Genomic DNA, 22,525 nt, shown 5'->3' with positions numbered 1-22,525 from the left:
ATTTTGTCTGTAATTTGCTAAGTCCCCCCTATTATTATGTTATCCTTGTTTTATTCTTTAAAATAAAAAAAAAAAATCCATGGAGGGATTGCAGAGATTGGTGCCACCATCAAGAATTTGAAAGATGCAGGAGAGGTAGTTCCTGTCATATTCTCATGTAATTCTCCTATTTGGCTTGGGCAGATGATAGATGGATCTTGGACAATGACAATGGATTACCATAAGCTTAATCAAGTGGTGTTTCCAGTTAAGGCCACTATACCAGGTATGCCTTCCTTGCTTGAGGAAGGGAACACATCTTCTGGTACCTTGTAGATAGCTATTGATTTGGGAAACACCGCTTTCTCCATACCTATCTGTAGGGCCCACCAGAAGCAATTTACTGTCAAATTGCTTTTACTCCTCTACCTCAGGGCTATATCAACTCTCCCACCTTGTGTCACAACTTAGTTTGCAGGGATCTTGATCATCTTTCTCTTCTGCAAGTTATCACACTAGTCCATTACATGTTCTGCTGGTTGGTACAAGGGAGCAGTAGATAGCAATCATTCAGGACTTCTTGTCTAAAAAAATTTGTTTCAGAAGCTGGAAAATAAATCCAGCTAAGTTCAAGAACCCTTCACTTTGGCTGAGGATATAGCCCAGTGGCAGAGCGTCTGCCTGGCAAGCGCAAGGTCCTGAGCTCTATTCCCAATACCAAGAAAAAAAGAACCCTTCACCTCAGTGAAATTCCTAGGAGTCCAGTGCTATGGGGCATGCAAAAATATAGGTCCTTTCTCAAGTGAAGGATAAATTGTTGATCTGGTCCCTCTACACCCAAGAAAAAAGCACAATGCCTAGTGAACCTGTTTGGATTCTGGAGGCAGTGCACCCTCACCTGGGTGTGTTACTCCAGCCTATCCACTAAGTGATTCAGCAAGTTGCTAGATTTGAATGGGACCCAGAATAAGTGAAGGCTCTGCAACAGATCCAGGCTGCTGCTACTTGGGCCATATGGGCATGCAATCCAATGGTACTTGAGGTGTCAGCAACAGGTAGAGATGCTGTTTGGAGCCTCTGGTAGGCCCTCATAAGTGAATCACAGCTAAGCATTTTGGAGTAAGCCTCTTCCATCATCTGCAGAAAACTATTCTTCCTTTGATAAATAGCTTCTGGCCTACTACTAAGACTTAGTGGGAACTGAAACTTGACCATAGAATACCAGGTTACCATGCAATCTGAGCTGCCCTTCAGGAACTGGGTGTTATCTGATCCATCTAGCCATGGACTTCAACATCAAATGGAAGTGGTATGTACAGTATGTGAATAGACCTGAGCAGATTCTTAAGGTGCAAGTAAGTTAGATGAAAAAGTGGCCCAAATGCTCATGGTTCCTACTCCTACTACACTGCCTCTATCCTCTGACATGTACCCATGGCCTTATCTGATGTAGCCTATGATCCATTGACAAAGAGAAGACTAGGGCCTGGTTTGCAGATGATTGTGCACGTTATACAGGCGTCACTCAGAAGTGTCCACATAAGCATGACAGCCCCCTTTCAGGATATCCCTGAAGGACAGTGGTAAAGGGGAATCTTTACAATGGACAAAGCTTTAGGCCATACATGTGGTCATAGATTTTGCTTGGAAGAAAAAATGGCCAGATGTGCTATTATATACTGATCAGATCCAGGCTTTAGTCAGGAACTTAGAAAGAATATGGCTGGAAAATTGGTGACAAAGATATGTGGGGAAAAGATATGTGGTTGGATCTCTCCATATGGATAAAAAATGTGAAGATATGTATATTCCAGGTAAATGCTCACCAAAAGGTAACCTTAGCAGAAGAGGACTTTAATAATCAAGTAGATAGGATTACCTTTTCTGTAGATAGCAGGCAACCTCCCTCCTCAGACACCCCTGCCATTGCCCAGCGGGCTCATAAGGTGGCCATGGTGGTAGAGGGGGTAGGTTATCTATGGATTCGTTAACATGGACTTCCACTCACCAAGGTTGACCTGGCTATAACTCAGCTATATGCCCAAGGGGCCACCATCAGAGACCAACACTGAAACTCTGACATGACAATCAGCCTGCAATTAAGCATGGTTTCAGCCTGGCTGTCAAATTGCCAAGGGGTGGATTGTGACCATTAATAGGTCAGTTTGAATGGATTAATAAACACCTAAGAGAGGAGAAAAGCACAGTGCTGGGTGTGTCTATGGATAATTGATATGTAGCCAGAAAACGGAGGTAGGGGAGACCCACTGCAGTTGTGGATGGCATCAACCAATAGGCTTGTAGCCTGCATGGAATAAAAAAGGAAAGGAGAAGGAAGCCCATTTTGAAGAGCTCATCTTCCAGAGTGATCCACCCTTTGCTGTTGTCACCTTCAGACACCAGTCTCCAAGTCTCTAGTTTTTCCAGCCTTCTCACACAGACATGTATCAGCAACCCTCCGCTGAGTTTCCAGGCCTCTGACCTTAGACGGGTGCTGAATCTTTGTCCCCTCTTGTTCTGAAGCTTCCATTTTCTCAGCTTAACAGCTACAGGGTCCTATGGCTCTCCAGTACATAGATGGTCATTGTGGGTTCTCCAACCCCTGATCCTACAGACAACCATGGTGACTCCCATGCCTCTGATTCTGTAAGCCTATCTAATAAATTCCTACCATATATATATATATATACATTCCATTATATAATATATATTCTACTATATATAATATACATATATCCTATTGGTTCCATTCCTCTGGAGAACTCTAGTACACCTTTAGGGAAAAGGATATGAAAATAAACTTCTTTTCAGAAACTTTCTCAGCAAATGAGAAGACAGTACACAAGGCATGTAAATATAAACATGTACTATTCAATTTAAAAAGGAAGAGAGTAAAGTGAAATATTAGTGGGAAGAAAAAAACCTCTCATCTTTATCTTAATGAAATATTCATGGCAATCCGAACCCCTCCCAATCAAAATCAAGATGAAATAAGTGAATCTGTGGGCACAGTGGATGGCTTAATGACAGAGAGAAAACTTTTCAGGTGATTTTTTAAAACAGTAATCTGACTATATACTGCTAACATACACATCTCCAAGAACATGAAGGAGTATAAAGAACCTCTAAACCCTTATTGAAGAAGGACCTAGTCACTGACCTCCATTCTGTTTCTCTTAACTCCACTTTGCCTTTTGATTTTTTTTCTACTAAATTCTGAGTCATTCTCCTTACATTTACCTAGGATTCCAGGAACAACAGGACTTACTGATGAACATCTTATGACCAAAGACCAAATTACCCCCTAAGCAAAGCAATCTGCTTGGTGCCAGCAAATCCCCCCTTGGCCAGTCTTGAGTAATGGCCTGAGGTAATGATCAGTCAGGACACAGACAGACCAAGACAACCTGGACTGCCAGTCATGGAAAACCTCAACCCTTGCCTTTGTTCCTTTTACCTATATAACTGTGAGGTTGCTATCAATACTTTTGAAGAAAGATCTTTGGTCACTAGTCCTCCTTCCTTCCTAGTGTGGCCTTATTAGGACAAAGTTCCTATCCTATCTCTACCATCATTGCCTCATTGTATCTCAGGGATGGGTGTCTGAACTTAGTCTCTCGAGACCCCCAGAGCTGGAGGCCTCTGCTCTAAGTCTTGTAACATTGTGAGACATTGTGTTGTTCCTTGTTATTTAGATGCAATTATATATTTATATATATATATGGATGAAGTAAAATAAGTAATTATGCTGATGTCATAAAAAACTGTTTAGTTTAAAAAGTGATACAAATATAAAATCCAAAATGCTATGTAAAGTTAACCCAATCAAATTCATTTGATTTTGAATTCACAGCATATTTTTTAAAATATGCATTTCTTTGCTCTTTCCATTGAAAAACCTGGAAGCGATGATCACAAGTGTAGCAACCCAGATCATGGGCCTCTAAAAACCCCTTCCCAATAAAAAGGATTCAAAATGTCTTAGGAAAATGGATGATTCCACACTGAAAGCAGAAAATATAAAATATGATCCTGGAGCATTTTTGTTCTGAGGGGGGAAAAAAATTGGGATTGTGTCAAAGGACTTAAAAGTCAAAAAGAATCAAAAAGGAATGGCTGTCGTGCTCCTCCTCTTTGTTTTCCTTTGCTCCTCCTCACCCACAACCACAGGACCAGAAGTAGCTGCCTTGGTGTCCTCCCCAGTATTTAGCAGCCACTCTCCCCTAGGTCATTCTAACATGAGTTGCAGCTCAGCTCAGAGCCCCTTCCTGCTCCCATCACTTCAGATGCTATTGCTGTCTCTTTTAAGGGGAGAGGGGTTCTTAATATGGCTAAAATCAGGGAGGGAGGAATCTGGGCCCATTACATCCCCAACCAACCTAAACCCCAATTAGCTCTGATAAACACCGCTAGCTTTCTCAAAGATTTCCTGGTTTCAGCCCCATCCATTTTCCAGAGATGCAACCGCTGTCAATCGTACAGTTCATGCCACCCCACCCCCTCACTGAATCCGGCCAGGACAGCGGTGGCCGTTCTGGAGCCCTGCACTTACTTGCACCAATCACAGGCCTGGCTTGGACTAGTCATCAGGACTAAATTTAGACAACTGCGGGCTTGTATTTGGACCATTTATGGGCCTGAAGCTGCTATATAAGCAGCACTCCCTACACACTTCTTAGGTTAGTCTAGGCAGGCACCCTTCAGTGTACTGAAACCCTTTTTGACAGCACACTTTCTGTTAAAATAAAGAATTGCTTTGGTGGTCCTCTAAGCCTGCTTGAGACTTATTTCTCAGGTAGTATTAGCTCCAAAGTTCCCATGAATCTATTCAGGATTCCTGAATGGTGTGAACAGAGTAGATAAACACTGGGGGCTGTTAATCCTAAAGAGCTCCAGAGACCAGCAGTCAACAAAAATCAGCAGCAGAGTCTAGAACCCAGCAGTGTCGACCTAGGGCATCCAACCCAAGCCATCATCAGGTGTTGGCAGACAGCAGCGGCAGTAACCAGCAGATAGTTGTGTTGACTATGGCATCCAGCATCATACGCTGGCATCTGGACTGCTAGTAGAGTTGCACTTTGCCAATTCATGACTTCCATCCAAAACCAAAGAAACCTCAACTAATTTGCAACACCACCTTTGCCTATGTGTTATGTTTTTCTTTTACTTCCCTCACTAGTATTTTGTGGTCTGCTCCTATTTGATCCATACAAGAGTGTTGGGAAAATTATATGAGTTGATACACAAAAAATACAAAACAGTCAATGTCCCTCTGGAAATAGTTATACTGTCTCCTGAGAACCACCTCTTTTTACTCCTACCTGTGATTTTTCAAGGTCTGTCCAACTTCAGTGCTGTGAGTGATACTGAATATAAAGTAAAGAAAAAGGCCAGGAGCTCACTACAAAGTCCACTGTGAGTCTACATCAGAAAGCCAGAAGGTCTGAACTGGAAGGCTGAAGAGTCTATGCTACAAGGCTGGTGGTGGACGTCCAAAGGCAATGGGAAAGACCAGAGCTCCTCCAAAGAAGAAGAGGAAGACTCCTTGTTTCCCTTTTATTCAATCTAGGTTACCAGCCTATTAGTTGGTGCAACCCACAGCCAGGGTGGGTTTTCCCTCTTTAGGTTGCAGCCTACCTGTCAGTCATCTACAGACATCCCTAAACTTCATTGATCTGCTAGGCAGTTCTCGCTCAAGTCAAGTTGACATATCACAATTCACAATTACATACTCCTAATGTGATTTCTTAGTTTTGTCATTGACATCAAAATCACACTCCCCAAAAGTAGTTATTTCATAGCCACTCTAACCCATCAAACGTTCATAACCAGAATTAGTTTGACTTCCTAGTGATTATTTACTTTTTTTTTTTTTTTGGTACCAGGAATCAAATTCAGGACCTTACACTTGCCAGGAAGGCGCTTGTTCCACTGAGCTATATCCCCAGCCCTGACTTCCTAATGAGACACAGATTTATTTTTATTTTGCCTTGTTTTGTTTTGGTTTTGATGCTGGGATCAAACCCAGGGCCTCAAGCTTGTAAAATCTGTGCTTTACCACTAAGCTACAGCCTGAGTTAGAGATAATGACATAAATGCTTTTTTGGTTATTTTCTAAAATTTTAGGCACACATACAGTGCTATCATTATAAATATTCAAGTGTGCTGCCCAGTCTGACTCCTTTCCTGAACTTTATTTCTAAATGTTGCTCCAAAAAGGTTTTCAGTAAATGTGATATCATCAGGACAAGTCTATATCCCAGTGATTATCTTCTTAGACATCAAGATTAAACCACCTTTTTCAAAATTCTGTTCACAAAAAATTCAGTGACATGACTCTAAAAATATATAAGAATAGACAGATTATATGAGGTATGATTGAAAACTACCATTAATGTTTAAATTTTAAAAATTATTACAGTAATAGATACATTGACATTAATCCCATACACACACTCCAAACACATTTATTTCATCACTCATGCCACTTTTTTTTGTTTTGTTTTGTTTTTGTTTTTTTTCCAGTACCAGGAATCGAACTCACAACCTTGCGCTTGCCAGGCAGGCGCTGTGCCACTGAGCTAAATCTCCAGCGCCACTCATGCCTCTTTCTGAAGCAGCCCTAGAAGTCCTCTTTCATTAATATCTTTAGTTGTATTGTTATGACTGCACCAATGTCCTGAACTGATTCAACACATTTACCTTTCATGATCAGTTTGACTTTGTAGAAGAGCCAGAAGTCACATGATGCCAGACCCAGTGAATAAAGTGGATGAGGTATAATGTTTCTACAGGCTTGCTTTTCTGTTAGATATTACTCAGAAGCAGCATTCGTTGTATTTTTTAAATCATACTTCATAAGGATATTCATGAAAGAGGACTTCCAGAACTGCTGCAGGAAGTGACAAGAATGATGGGATAAGTCTGTTTAAAGGGAAGGGGACTATTTTGAGGGAAATAATAGCAATTTGTCTTTTATTTTAATAAATATTTTAATTTAAATATTTACCATGTAGTTTGATCATATCTCGTATTGTTTTCATATCATCACAGTGCAGTATCCTGGGTCTCAAGTATTAGAAAATAAGAGGGAGTTGAGGATAGTAACAATAGTAGAGGATTTGGAATCAGATACTCCTGAAATAAGATAATTTTAAACAATTCTAACCCTGTTTTCTCAAATATAAAACTGTCACAAACCTTAAAATGTAGAACACTCAAGCAGCATTAGTGAGAACTGATCCAGCTAAGAAGCAGATGCAACACATTAATCTGGCTGTGATTCTATTCCTTGATGATGAACAGATCAATAATGATCAGTAAAGAACTTTTCTTCCTTTCTACCGTTAAATTCACATCTGACAATTTTCCACTTTCTCTCATTGCTTAGGAGAGCTCTTTTCTGGTTGGAATATGATTTGATAGAGTAGAGGGCAAAGTGAAGCTTTCTAACTATATATAGAGTATATATAATTTTAGAGTTTCTCTTGGTCTACAAATTCTAATATGGTAGATGATCCTTATGGAACATTAGTTAGTCAATGCTATTCCACTTAGAAGTGGATAAATTTTCTTGGCAAGATGAGTGAATGAATGTTAGATATCAGACAGCAGTAGGATAGAGAAGATGTATATGACTTCTCAATACTCCAGTGCCAGGATATTGGGAAGCCCCTGATCAAGGTGTTGGTTTGTACATACTATTCCATGGAATAAATTTAAAAGACCATAAAAAATCCAGGAGGAAAAAGTAGGGTCACCTGATGGGACTACGAAAGATAAATACCAATGCTCACTCCCTCCCTTCTCCTGATAAAAACTGGCAACTCATAAAAATTATAAAGGTATAACTATGGGAGAGGCATAGTCCAGGAAGGAATTTATAAATGGCATACCCAGTTGCAAATGGCTAAGTCTTTATGATCTTTCTGAGCTGGGCTTGAGACATTTTTGCCAAATCTCATGAGGCCCACAGACATAATGAGGCCAATGAAGCTTCCTAAAATGTACCTGCAAAGAGAATGGTCCTTGTGTTCAAGAATCATTGTTACCCCAGGAGTCTATAAACCTAAGTGACTGCCAAACTGGCAAAAATAATGCTTGTAAAGCATCTTGTGTGTGACATAGGAGCTGCTTTAAAGTACCTGGTCTACACAGAAACAGAATCTGAGAACATGGAGAAGGGCAGAGGCTGACAAAGGAAACCAAGATCCTCCTTCTGGTTTGTCTTCCCTTTCCCGTCAGAACTTGGGTTAGTTTCACTGCCTCATTTTACTGAGGCAGTACTGCGTAGATACTCCATAACATTCCTTCTGTTTTAAAAATCATATTCTATGTGTCATCAAAGAAGCCTCTTTCTGACAAGGAGAAAGACTATTTTTCCCCTTTCTACAATGTAAATGTCCTTTTGCTTTTCATTTATATGTAAATGCATGAGCTCTCACCAAAACCAAATTACCATCTCTGGGTCTTTCCAAAGCTCTGTCATTACAATGCAGTGCAGATTTCTGGGGCTGAAAAAGAAAAAGGGAAAAGCTACTAAGTCATCTTGACCTACCAGTACTGTAGTACCAGAGGGCACTTACGGGGGTAGCCCAGAGAGCAAGCTTATATACAGGGAGAGGTGATCACACAAGGAAGTATGGCTTGACACCGCCTTCCACCTACCCCTAGTCATTGTTATTGAAGAAGAACAGATGCTCTGTGCAAGAGAAATATAATCTAGGGAGATCAGGGCATGAAATGGAAGAGTCTGGGCTTCTGAGTCACAATACTGAGTCCAAATTCTGTATCCTCTCCCTGCATTGTATGTCCTTACAGAAGTCACTTCTCTGAGCCTCAATTTCTCCTCTGTAAACTGAAAAGGATGATACTAAGCTCAGAGGGTTGCCATGAGTAACAAAATAGGTAGAGTGCTGAGTCACAAGAGGCGCTGAAGAAATATAATGAAAAGAGAAATGGTACAAGCAATGTGTTAAAGATGGGGGAGAATTGACATACTACAAACATGCAGAGAGAAGAAAACCACACATCCCCCCAATAGTTATTTCAATGAAGGAATATGTTACATGTTGGGAACATATTGGAGGTGGGAATTTTGGAGACGCTGGCAAAAAAAACAGGAAAAGTATGAGGAATTTTCTTTCCTTCATAGAGCTGACAGACAGCTGGGAAGTTGAGACACACAGAATTGAAGTCCCAAGCAAACCAAATGCCCAGAGCACTAGTTGTTGATGCCTTTAAAAACAAGAAAAACCAAATTAGAAGCTCCCCTCCCCGAGTCTAGTGTTCTAGAAAAGAAAGATTTGTAGGAGAGATTTGGTTTTGGGGCCGGACTGAAAAACAAATAAGATTTGGATACAATTCCTAAGAAAAGAGGAAAAGCCCAAAGTAACTAGAAGAGACCAAATTATGGCAGGTCTAGAAATTCAGGCTGCCAGCTTCTCCTTGGTGGCACTGGGAAGCCACCAAAGGCCATTAGGAATGGAGAATCTCAGTGAAGGTATTTGTGAGTGCATAGGTTAGTAGCAATGAATGGTGAAGCCACAGGAGGAGGAAGGTTAAGTTGGAGATGACAGGAAAGGGATGACGCAGGATGGGTGGTGATCTTCCTTGAACCATGCCGTACCTGCATCCTGTGAGCAAACCATCAAGTCTTGTTGATGTCTCCTTGCAATATATGGTACCTGTCCCTTCTCTGTATTGCATTATTCATCCAAGGAATAACTCTTCCTGCTCGCTTTGACGAGAAGACAGGTGCCGTTGAATCAGACCAGAAAGTTGAAGGGGAGAACTAGTTTAATTAAAGCATAGAAAGTAAATTTGGTTTTTAACGTAGATTTGTGGTAACTAAATATTCGAATGGAAAAGTAAAGTAGAGCTGTTTCTCCCTACATGATTGCAAGGGACTTTCTATAACACAACATGAAACGGAGGAGTCTAACCCAAATCAGATAAAGGACATGAAGGAAGCAACCAGACCTGCTCTGTCACTCTCTTCTCTTTTGATGTGTGATTACTCTGTGGGAACTGAGTACATTTGCATTGTTTGTATGTTTTTCAGCTGGCATCATGGAGAACATTAAATGGAACTGTGATGGAAATGTTATTTAAGTTTGTTAAACTGAAATAAAAATAAATGAGTGGGAATGGAAAATGCTAGAAAATGTGGATAAATATTTTAGCTTTGGGGGGATGTGATTTGAAGAAGTTGTATCTATCATGTAATTGGATTCTATAAAAGGGTTTATGAGCAACCGATGCTGGGAGAGTTCTAAGACAATATGGTAAGTGTTTGGAAGGAGGACAGAGCCTCAGAGGGGAAACTACCTTTCCATGCATCCATAAAAATTAAAGAAAAACTCACCAGACCACCAAGCTTGCAGTGTTCAGACTCGAGGGAGAAGCTTACCTCATTTCTTCACTGACATGTCCCGAGGAGGCTTGTCTGTTTCTCAGTTATTGCAGTGTCCCTCACCCCTTCACCTTCTGCTTTTTCTCCCCTTACTTTTATCTCCTCCTCTTGTGCCTTTTTGATAGCAACTCTAAAGCAGTGGTTATGAAATGGCTATAAAACTTTTAGTTGAAACAGAGATTATTATGTGGTTTGGGAGGGAAGGGAACAAGGACTAAATAAAAGGAAGTGACTCTGAGCTGTTAAGAAAAAGAAGACCTTTAATAGCAACATCTTGATTTTGTTAAGAGCCAAGCTGAAGCCATCCAAAGCAGGCAGGAAACAAGGTGGTAATAAGGGAAAATGTGTTTCACAGACAAAGGAGAAGACAGCAGGGGAGAACAGTTCAGAGAAAGAGGAAAACATTGTGAGCCGGGGCAGCGAGGCGCTAATCCCTGCGATTCATACTGGTGGAGCATGTGGCTGTTTGAACTCCTTGGCAACTTCGGCCTGGTCTCAGAGTGAATTGTGAGGAAAAAGAACAAAAGAGTTCACTCTGAGTTCCTCTTGTCAGAGCAGGCGGGACTGCTTTGAGGTCAGCGTTAAAAGACGGTAATGGGACACGGAACCGAGTAACAACAAAAAAAATAATAATAATAATGTGCAAGGTCACTGGGAGCTTACCTAGCATAAAGTGAGATAAAACCACCCTTGACAAGACTTACAGCCTGGGTCCTGCCACATACTGCTAAGTCACTTCTAACCAGCACTTGGCTGCTAGTCTCTGAAGATAACACCTCAGCTACGTACTCTGAGAATATCTGTTCGCTTGGCGAACAGTAATTGAGATCTCACTGGGCCAGCCAGGACTAATGCTGGAAGGTGCAGTAGGAACCTTTATGTCCTTGCGCCAGCCAGTTTTGTGAGCGCAGAAGGGATCACTGGTGAGTGCGTACTGGGAATTGATGCTAAACCCTGAAAGATCATAGATCCAGCAAAAGATATGGGTGAGATGCAGAAGTGCCAACATGGTAACTAGAAAGATGCATATATGTTTAAACTCCTTGTTATGAACACGTATGTTAAATCCTAATCTCATGATGGCATTCAGAGTAGGGGCCTTTGGGAAATAATTTATGTCAGATGGGGGAAGCACCCATGAATAAGGTCAATGTCCTTATAAATAAGAGACTCCAAAGAATGTTCTAGCCTTCTTTGTACCATGTAAAGATACAAGAATATGACAGTTTGCAACCCAGAAAAAGTCTCTCATCAAAACCCAGCCATGCTGACGTCCTGATGTCAGACTTCTAGGTCTCAGAACTATGGGAAATAAGTTTGTTGTTTATAGGCCATTCAATTTATGGTATTTTGTTAAAGTAGCCTGAACAGAGGAAGACACTCCTTCAAAGGAAAGACACAACCAACCGCTAGTCTTTCTTCTCCAGGTTTAAAATTTCTCATCAATAAAATAAATTGAACAAGATGATGCATACCTTCCATTATGGTCAGTTTAGAATGGTTCTGGGAGTTACCTGGGGATCACACAACAGAGATGGGACGCCATGGAGATCTCTTAATGTGAGAATCTGTAAATGGCTGTAGGAACTGGAAACTACTGGTACATTTTAGCCATATCTTGACCGGTTGCTGAGAAATTTTTAACTGGTAAAGCTACCAAAGCCTTCTCTCTGGATTTTAAGCCACAGGTGACAAAGAGGGCACCCCTAAATTTTGTTTGGCTTGCAGGATAGTTTTTAAAAATCGATCCAGCGTTTACAATTTGTAAGGACCCAGATTTTTGGCTTCTCTTGAAAAAGTCTGGACGATTTGACAGCACTGGACCCACAGTAGCAATTAGCTAGATGTGTGTAGCAGCTGCACTGTTTAGATGGGGCATCTGCTCTCCAGCTTGATCATCTCACCACTTACACTAGGGTGACCATAGAGGTTGTCCAAAGTAGGGCACATCTGAGAAGGGGGGGGGAAGAGAAGTGTCATTAGTAATTACATCAGGACCACAGGCATAAATCAGTATTGTTACAGCAATGATATACGAGAACCCAGTGACACTGCTTACACTGGGCTTGCTTCATTCTTTTCTGCGCACTGTTATTTGGGATTCGTGGTCCTAAACCTGAGAATCAAATGAGGGAGAGGAGAGAGCAAATGTGTGCAACAAGAAAGAGATATGAAGGTTGAAAGAAGATATTAAAAGGTATATTAATGAAGGCCAATTATACCAAGCCTTTAGGTAAAGGCAGAGCCTTGCTGGTGGCTGCCTCAGCATGTGAGTTTGACCTTCCAGGCTCCCTGCCCTACACAGCACTGTCAGTTTTAATAAGCTGTAAGCCCGTAACTACAAGCCAAGACTAATCAAACTGCAGAGAGCAGCCTGCTCCTAATCAGGAAGGCGCAGGATAATCATTTAACTCTGGTTTCTCAGTTAACTGCCTCTACAGAAAAATAATAATTAAAAATCCTGGATAAGATAGTTGCTTCACACTCTAGCCTTGACCCTTTGATGGTCTTTGTTTGAAATTTTTATTAAAATGTTTTAATTATAGAATTACTTGGTTTTTAAAAATATTTCCCCTTTATTCCAAAGAAAAACACAATATCCCTTCCCCAAGATACATAAGGAACCACAGACTCCAACTGATTACCTGAGTTTTTCATACTACCCCAAATCCCGAAACGCTTTCAACGCTATTCATGGTACAGTTAGCTCCCAAGTGGGACGGGGAGGGGGAATTAGGGTGATGGACCAACAATCAACACTGAGCATCTGTTGGTGCTGGCATGGTACTGTGGACTGCATGAGCCAGGGTCAGCTATTCCCCACTGGAACAGCAGCCCTCTGTGACTGTTGATTGTGATGTGTCAACTTGACTTGAGCCAAAACCTCCTAGCAAATTAGTAACGTTCTCAGCATTTCTGTGGGTGATTGACATATAGCTCAGCAAACCTGAGGCACAAAGACGCACTCTGGATGTGGGTGATCGGCCTGATTCTGCACAGAATAAAAAGGGAAATAAGGAAATGTGCCCCTCATTTTGGGGAGAAGAGCACCAATCTTCACTGCTGCCTTTGGACACTGGTCTCCAGTTTCTTTAGCTTCCGGGGCAGACTCTCATGGGTGACTCTACAGTGAGCTTCTGTCCCTTTGACCTTCAGCTGCTACTGGGTTCTCTGGCTCTCTCATGCACAGACATCCGGCTCTGATCCACCTCTGATCCCATAAGTCACCTAATAAATCCCTATGTGTAATTTTCCACGTACTTCACATTTGATTCCATTCCAACACGCTCTAGTCAGCCCTTGATTTCTCTCTGCCCCTTCAATCCAGGAGCAAGTCAGTGTAAGTAAGAATCTACTTAGCTCAATGGCTAACTGTTGTGTTTTACTGAAATGAAGCTACAGTCTAACCTAGGATCTGAGAAGGGACAGATGGACAGGCTCTTCGGTAACACTCTCCACTTTTCTAAAATTTTTGGTAGACCTTCAGGGAGGCTAACTCAGCCTTCTTGAAACTCATTCTTAAGATAAGAATAATAGTATTCACACTTCACAACCACTCTCTAAGGGTCAATGAGATACGTGTGGAAAGTATCTACTAAGTTGGCTGGAACATTAAAATGTTTCAGAAGTTATGAATATTATTTTTATTATGTACAAGTGTGCCTTATAAATGCTACTTATATAACTTAAGATAGGTAAGGGAATCTTCATAATGTATACCATTAAATAATATCTCCACTTTGGATTCTGCATGTAGTGTAAAAGTTCTTAAAATAATGACAACAGATTGAGTATTTTAAAAAATGTTTTTTTCCAGTGAAGAAGTCTCTAGAACATTCTTGGTACCATGGAAATTTAATATTTTGTTTAATAAACCTACTAACATTTACAGAAAGCAATACATAGTGATTTTTAAAATTAAAACTGTTTATTGACTATTATCTTTAATAGATTTACTGCATTAAAAAACATCTTTCACACATGCTAATAAGAAAAAGAACCAGGGAAGTTGAACGATGTTGAACAGAATTTCAACATTTCAGTGTTTTGGACATAAATAAAATGCACAATTTTTCATGGATTCTGGAATATATACTGATACTTCTTCAACAATGAATTTTGGCATTGAACAAGAATAGGAACACATGAATAAGTACAAAACAATACATTTCAGGGCAACCAGATCCTTGAGAACAAAAAATCTGACTTCTTAAGTACCTACTGTCATTCATGTCGAAGGTGTACACTAAAGAAACATAGATGGGCTTCTAACACAAAAAAATACAATAGTCATACAGCCACTGCAAACGATGTTTAGAAATGCCCACTAAATTTTGAAAAACAGCAAAATATAACAGGAGTGTAAAAAAAGTGTACTTCTTACCCATACAAAAAAGGGGCATCATTTTGGTTTTGTTATTATTTTTATAAAAACTACATCTGTGCCAGTTTATGTATATTCCTTAAAAGTTGACAAATATAAAAAAGTACAAAAAAAAAAAAAATCCCTGCCATACTATCAACAAAAATGTCACTCCTTTGGTAACAGCACAACAAAATCCTACGCTCAAAGGTAACCTAGGAAGAATATTCAGCCTCAGGATTTTCTGATGCCAATTCACCAACCACTTCAAAACCCACAGGCTGGACTTCCTCTGAGTTCTCAAATATATCTACTATGCTACTTGTCCCCCAGTACTGGTGAACTTTCTCATCAGGCCCACAGTGACTAATAAACAAGGACGAAAAGTATGCCTAAGACTTTAATGCAAAGTTTTTTGTTCCTCAAATTTTAAAGCCAGCAGAATCTTAGAAGTTTATTGAGTCCTATCATTATGCCTGCCCCCATTTATTCACGAGGAAGCAATGCAGACGTTAAGTGCAGGTGTCACAGTGGAGCAGGCCTGGAGCTGATCATCTAATTGGCCGGCATGGGGCCTCATCCAAGTGAACACATGAGAATGACTCTCCACGAGAGATAGGGCTACAGTGATTACGTGCTTAGATTATTTATGACCCTGGAGGGCAGACCACCGTGGATTTGTGCAACCAGATGAAAGTAGCTGGGCTCTACTGGGCTCCTAACAGGTAAGAACACTTGCTCTAGGAAGACAAGCCACAAACAGACCAAGGGGCCACATGAAGGTGTGACCTGAGCCACGTGACCGCAGCACTGTGGGAGGCCCACACAGGAAGACGTAAGCGTGGGGAAGGCTCATGAGCCCTTCTGAGTTCCTGCACTACCAGGGCACAAGTCCCCAAGACAACAGTACCCAAGAGCAGCTCTGAGAGTATGAGTGTCAAAATGAAGAAAACCATCAAGTCAGCCAGATTCCTTCTCCAGTGAACCGGTTATGTGTCCACAGAAGTTACGCTCCTTATGAAGCCATTTCCCCTCGGGTCCCAATTCATCTTGCAGTGGTCCCTACAATCTCACCTAACCTTTTAAGTATCTCCTCCCATCTAAATTCTTTAGGTAAATTTCTATCAACTAAAAAAAATTAGCCTAGACATTTTAAAGATCATGGTTCAAGTCTTTCTTATCTATGCCAATTAAGTCTTTTCTTTCTCTTTATTGTAATTTTTCATTTTATTTCTTTGCATGGTACTAAGGATTGAACCCAGGGCCTTATGCATTCTAGGCAAGGAGTCTACCACTGAGTTGCCCTTTCTACTTTGGGACAGATTTTCACTAAATTTCGCAGGCAGGCCTGGAACTTGCAATCCTGTCTCTGCTTCCTAAATACTGGAATTACAGGCATGAATCACCAAATTTGGCTAGACTATTTAACTTTTTTTTTTTTTTGTACTGGGAATCAAACTCACGACCTCACGTTTGACAGGCGCTGTGCCACTGAGCTATATCCCGGCCCCTATTTAACTCTTTAGAAGATATCTCTTCACCAGCACGTAGGCAGTTTGAAAGAACCATTCTTTATTTTAGCAGATATCCTTAAATATAAATGTTTAAAACTAAGATCATACCCGGCATAGTAGCACATGCCTATTATCCCAGCACTCGGGAGGCTGAGGCAGGAGGATTGCCCTGAGTTCGAGGCCAGCCTGGGCTACACAAGGAGTTCAAGGCCAGCCTGAAATGCATAGTGAGACCTTGTATCAAAAAAAAAAATAAAAAACAAAACAACAACAACAAAAAAATAAAGCTAAGATCACTTCTCTTCCACTTCTTCCCACGTTATAACCAGGATACAAGCTCAATGCAGAGTCAGCTTTGGATTTGCCAGTCCTCAAGATGCTTGCCTTCGAATGAGCTCTTTCAGCTGTGCCAGTCTGTCACTTTTCAGTGCTTCCCGGATGGAGTAAAAGAATCCGAAGTAGTGTTCGAAGTTGTGCATCATAAGCAAGACCCCAGCCAGCAGCTCATTGGTCACCAGCAGATGGTGGACGTAGGCACGAGTGTAATTCTTACAGCAGTAACAGGAACACTCTCCCACCAGGGGGCTGAAGTCCTCCCTGTACCTGAGGAAGGGGGTCACATGACATTTCAGAAAGTGAAGAACATGAGCAATCCACACCCCAGGCTTCAGTGAGGTTGCCAGTGGTTAACAACATCGCTGGTAAGTTTTTAGGGCTGGCACCCACTTAAGATGGCAACGTGGGTAAAAGTTAACAAAGAGCGCAACGAAATGAGAAAGACGTGGGAGTTCTCCTCTGACATGGGATCTCCAAGACTGGGAATAAAGAAATCTGCAGTCACTCACTCATGGTGAGCATTACTAGTCACACTATAAAGGCAAATAACGTTCAGAAATGCTGTTCTGATACTTCTCTTCCACTTGCAACCAGAAACACTGTAGTATCAGAAGACATGGTACAGTACAACCTTCAATTTCCATGGATTGCTGTGGTTTACAAAGCACCTTCACATATACTGTCTTATTACATCTCTGCATCTACTCTTGGAAATGGCCATTTTCATTACCATTTTACAGATGAAGATTATGGGGATTCAGAGGAAGGGTTCTGGGGCTACCTGCCAAGGTTTGAGTGCCAGCTCCATAACTCACTTGGAAAGTCACTTAACATGTACCTGTGCCTTTGTTTCTCAACCATGACCAAAGGTCCTAACAGCCTACCTCCCAGAGTTGCTGCAGGGATTAAATGAGCTAATACAGCAAAAGTGCTTGAACGCTACTAGGCACCTAAGTAGTACTTATATAGGCGTTACCTTCTACCAGCTATTAAAGAGAAATTAAATGACTCAACCAACACTACGCAGTCAACAGTGATGCCAGAATTTATCTCCAAGTCCTCAAAACTTCAAGTTGAGCACTGGTAATAAGCACAATCCAATTTCCAATTAAATCTACAATGTAAAGGGAATTTTAATAGTAACCATTTATATCACGCTGACATTTTAAAAACAGAAATAAATCTTCTTGGCTATTTTTCAAGAAGTTAAATGAACTAGATTTTCCCATTTCAGAACTACAACCAAGATGTCCCAACAGAATATAAACAAGAACTAGATTTTCATTCTTTCAAAAATTTGGAAGTCTGTATTGTAAGTAAAAAATTAAAAAACCAGTAAATTAGAATCCCTAGAATGTCCCTTCAGAAAAACCAACAAACAACCTAGAACTAAAGTGAGCGCACCGAACTCACAGAAAAACCACTCACTGATACTTGTGATTGCCACTTTCGGCCAAACACAAAATTATAAGATATCTTAGTTCATTCTTTATTGGGCAAATATTTTAGTTAAAACTTACAACCTCTATACAGCCACGATGATTTAACATCCGTAAACTTTACGCATTATGTTGTATCTGGAAATCCTTATTTCACTATGTTGTTATTTAAAGTAATCAAGAGGAGTAAAAGCCACTAAACAGTGGGTCTGTCTAATCTCTCCGACAGCTTTGCTCAAGCGATGGTTATCTAGCCTTAGCTTTCTGACAAAGTACACAAACTCATCTGCAGAATAAAAGTTTTCCTGGAACCAAATTTGAGAAGGCCTAAGTGATATCCCACTATAAATATTTTATGAAGTCATAAACTGAAAAGAGAACAGTTACATAAACTTTTAAAACAGACTAAAATTTAAAAAGTCAGAAATCAAACTCTAAACTTTAAAGAAAGTCTTACTTTTTTTCCTTCAGATTAATTTCAAATGATGTCATTTTTTGGTTGCAATCAGTTGTATTAATTTTCTTTATTTGATCCTCATATTGTATTTCTTCTTGTATCCCATTTTGTTGTAATACTGAAGGACAAACAAATAAAAAGTCTTGAATGAAGATGAGATAAGGAGTAGGCACTGGAAGAATTTTAGTTATTATTTCATGCCCTTTGACTCTGTAATTCCGCTCTTAAAAGTTTATCCTAAGGAAATCACAAGAAAATAAAAACAGCAATATGTTCCCAGATGGACACAGATTTATTATCTCCAACATCAAAATCATTTAAGATAATCAACAATGGCTAAGCAAATTATGGTTACAAGTATGTTAACCTATAATCTTAGCATCAAAGAATGACTTTTAAGAGTGCAGTGTGTGTGTGTGGATGTGTTTTGGAGTCATTCCTATGCGTTATCACAATGTATGTGCAAATGAATTGGGCTTTGGCTCCAAACAGATTGAAGTGGAATATGGTTTTAACTTATGTATTCTGTATGGAGACTCTAAGCTTCCAGGGAATCCAGATTATACAGAATTAATTGAGAACTAAAGTTATTCCCTTGAACTCTTTGCTTTAAGGAAGAACATTTCTGGAACTGCCAAAGAAACACCAGCTCTACAAAAAGCCAGTTGCCTTGAACAAGGGAAGGTAGGCAAGAGGTATCTTGGGAACGAATGATAAGAATCTCAACAACAGCCCAATGAGAATAGGCAAATGGGCTAGGGATCTGGCTCAGTGGCATAAGTGCCTGCCTGGCAAGCACAAGGTCCTGAGTTCAATTCCTGGTACCAAACAAACAAACAAAAAATCCATATTCAGGAGAATAGGCAAATGGCCTTAGGAAAGTCATCCTGTCCATGTCAAAGGAAGCAGAGAAGTGGTCTGAACATTGAGCATGGAGCTTGTTCTTGTGAATTTGTGTGTTGTGGGAAACCATAATAAATTCCTGACATTCTGGAAAACTCTTGTCATTTTGAAACTGCTAGCAATTTCTTTCTTTAGAACTTTAACTATGTAATCGGCAAAGGACTTACTTATCATACATCATATACATATACATCATACAAATGATTAATAATTCTTTGATAAAATTGTTCAAGTTTTTCAGTTGTCCTAATCATGAAGAAAGCTGGTTTTCTCTAGCCAAAAAGGAACTTGTTCATTACAGAGAATTCAGTATCAGGTTCTTCTTAGAGTTTTGCATATTCATGGTACTGAATGACTAACAGTTATCCATGTCCTGGTGGAAATAATTTAGTTTGTAGATGAAGTCATGAAAATGTATAAAGTGTTAATGGCATGCCTATCCACATACATTATGTTCTGGTCTGTCTAAAAGGACAGTAAAATTGACCTCTTATGCATAAGAACTTGATCAACCTGACTTATTTTATTTCCAGAAGTAACCTGATTTAGATGAATGCCTAAGTTGCTTTAAAACACTGTGACATCTTCTGAATGAAATTTATATCACCTGTGGGGAATAAAAACCTTTAAAGAGGTCCAGGGCCCTATTCAAATTTAAGGTTGGAAGTGGTTGAGGAAGAGTTCAAAGGAATGCAGGAACAAGAAAGGAAAGCCCCTCTGTGAGAGCCAGAGGGCAGGATGGGGTGGCCACACTTTCTAGAACTGCTTCAAGGCACTGCTGCTCACACCCTATGTCCTGGGTCCTTTTTACTGCCAGCTGAGTGTTAAGACTCTGAAACTGCTTGCCTTGACTTCTAAATAGCTAAATGATAAAAGACAATGGCAGTGTTTCAAAGCAATATTAGCAGAGAAGAACAGTTCTCACATCTCAGTGTGTAAAAGAACCCCAAAAAGGAAAAGCAACACAAGGATCAGATGATGGTGAGTCTCTGTAATTTAATTGCATGGGATTTGCAAACAGCAAACAAAAACTCTTCTGTGAAAAAACAAATTAACCTTTACAAAGCAGTTCAAAGGCTTTCTCTTCTTAGATTTTCATCATAATGCACTCTGTTCTTCTTTCAGGTTGCTAACAGAAGAGGTCTTGTTTTTGCTCACTACAAAATCACATCCTAATATTGATGAGCTGCATTTATAGTATTAAGTGCCTAGTTTTATGTGCCAACATGGGGCACACAGATAAGACACTAAGACAAAGTTTTATAAAAGACTGGCTTTATATGCACATATTTTTGTCTTGTGACTTGGGCCAAAATTAATAAGAAATAGAAGAAACTTAAGGATAAAACAGAGATTAACTTCAAAGACCTACATGTCTCTTCAGGATTCGGCTGGTAATCAAAGTTGAATGTCAGGGCACATCCCCGCTCTGTCACTAGATAAGGGAAAAAACTCTCAAATATGTCCACTCCTCTTTCAATACACTCGAGCACCTCTTCTGGGCGGCTAACCCCACAAATGAGCCTGTAAAAGTAACAAGGACAGTGACATGAGGACAATGCCATGAATGAAGTCAGAGTCTTTCCAACGATCAGGAAATGAAAAGCAACAATAATGCACACCACCAATCAGGAGGAGGGGAGCAGGCAGTGGACAGCAATGTGTGGTGGGAAGAATTTACGGTGTGAGGGAGAGAGACCTGGGCTTGAACCCTAGCTCCACCATTTATTTAACTGCTATGTTTTGGGCAGATTTCTTAGTATCTCTGAGCTTTAGTTTTCTCATTTTAAAACAAGAGCAACAATACCGCCACAGAATCATTGTGAGGATTAATGAGATACTTTAGAAAGCACACAATACAGTTTCTAACTTCAGAAAGAAGCTCAGTAATTGTAAGTTTCCTTTCCACTCTCATCCTTTCTGAACACCTCCCTAGTTATAGATAGAACTTCATGGTCAATCTATACACTAAACAGATGGTTTTTTAGGGCAAAATTGTACACTTTCTCCTTCAGATACTTTCTTCATTTTAACTGGATTTTGCTCATAATTATTTTTCATAATTGGTTTAATAAAGACATTCTGTCTACTCCATTCTTCACAGGTTCATTTATAAGCAATCCTTGCTCTTAGAATTTCAACTCGGACCACCGAGTCTAAGAATTCAGTTGCCTTTTTTTCTCTCTCTTCTCCTCTAATAAAAAGTCTGCACAATGGTATAAAGTGGTGTTTTCAAAGGTAAATAGGTAAGGCACTCTGGGAGTTTTAATAATTCGCAACCAGAATTTGCCACGAAAACAAGATGTAGGGATCAAGGCTGGCTGCCCAGAACTATTCATGTTTGCTTTTCTACCCACAGTCCCTTTCCATAAACTAAAGGAGAAAAGCTTACATACTCTGTGATTTCTAAAAGAAGTTCAAAAAAAGGCTTATGTAATATTAAACAAGCAGAACCCATAAATATATGCCAGTTTTCCCGACTACAGTTTCCTTCAAGTCATGTAATGTTTTAGAAGTCCTCTCCAACTGAAGCTGGCATTCCCACACACTCACAGACAGAAAAACAATCCCAGCTTTCACATTCAGTAACAGACATCTGTGAGCACTTAACATAAAAAAAGTCCAGAAAAGTGACAAGAAATACTCGTGCTGAGTTGTTATCTGTACCAGAATGACACAGGCACAGGAGTGGGAGAAATGAACACAAAATAACAGTTGAATTCAAGGGACAAAGGATGGTGGGGTGAGGAAAAACACCCTGTTCTGGGTGGTCTTCACAGAAGTATATCCACATGTAAGATTTCACTGAGCTTCATCTACCACTTGTGTGCTTTACTGTATGTCACACCTGGCTTTTTAAAAACATGAAAATTACAATAGCTCGTAAGGAGACTAAAGCAGCACCCCATTATCAAACTTCCTAATATACTTCCAGGGAAACAGTATAAATATTACATCAGGTGGGATAAAAGACTACTACACTCTTTTTTTTAAACTGACAAATCAAATTGTATGAGTTGGTCATGTGTAACGTGTTTAGAAGTATATATACCCCGTAAAATGGCTACATCTAGTTAATTAACAAATTATTATCTCAAATTATTGTCTTTTCTATAGAGA

The 22,525-nt window shown here is 40.0% G+C and overlaps 1 protein-coding gene and 1 long non-coding RNA gene across 4 annotated transcripts in view; one reads left to right on the top strand and one right to left on the bottom strand.

Moving 5' to 3' along the window:
* The window catches only part of LOC106148687, a 32,164-nt gene extending 21,092 nt beyond the window's left edge, over window positions 1-11,072 (top strand). The window contains exon 4 of one of the 3 annotated variants that reach the window (XR_001234339.1): window positions 10,749-11,072. This is a non-coding gene — a long non-coding RNA (uncharacterized LOC106148687). Of the gene's footprint in view, window positions 1-5,315; window positions 5,847-10,042; window positions 10,129-10,748 lie in introns of those variants that run through there. The other 2 variants (XR_001234338.1, XR_001234337.1) reach the window with 2 other exon arrangements.
* A 5,416-nt stretch (window positions 11,073-16,488) lies between these two features.
* The window catches only part of Qtrtd1 (queuine tRNA-ribosyltransferase domain containing 1), a 30,379-nt gene continuing 24,342 nt past the window's right edge, over window positions 16,489-22,525 (bottom strand). Inside the window, exons 7-9 of the mRNA XM_005386411.2 lie at window positions 20,778-20,929; window positions 18,503-18,620; window positions 16,489-16,873 (exon numbers count right to left, since the gene is read on the bottom strand). Of these exons, the coding sequence (XP_005386468.1) occupies window positions 16,642-16,873; window positions 18,503-18,620; window positions 20,778-20,929 (502 nt within the window). The 3' untranslated portion in view covers window positions 16,489-16,641. The remainder of the gene's footprint in view (window positions 16,874-18,502; window positions 18,621-20,777; window positions 20,930-22,525) is intronic.

The sequence above is a fragment of the Chinchilla lanigera genome, unplaced genomic scaffold (genome assembly GCF_000276665.1).
Source record: "Chinchilla lanigera isolate Chin_1 unplaced genomic scaffold, ChiLan1.0 scaffold00026, whole genome shotgun sequence".
In the NCBI taxonomy this organism is placed as follows: domain Eukaryota; kingdom Metazoa; phylum Chordata; class Mammalia; order Rodentia; family Chinchillidae; genus Chinchilla; species Chinchilla lanigera.
The sequence above is the reverse complement of the archived record's forward strand: the minus strand, read 5'-3'. Positions and strand labels throughout refer to the sequence as shown.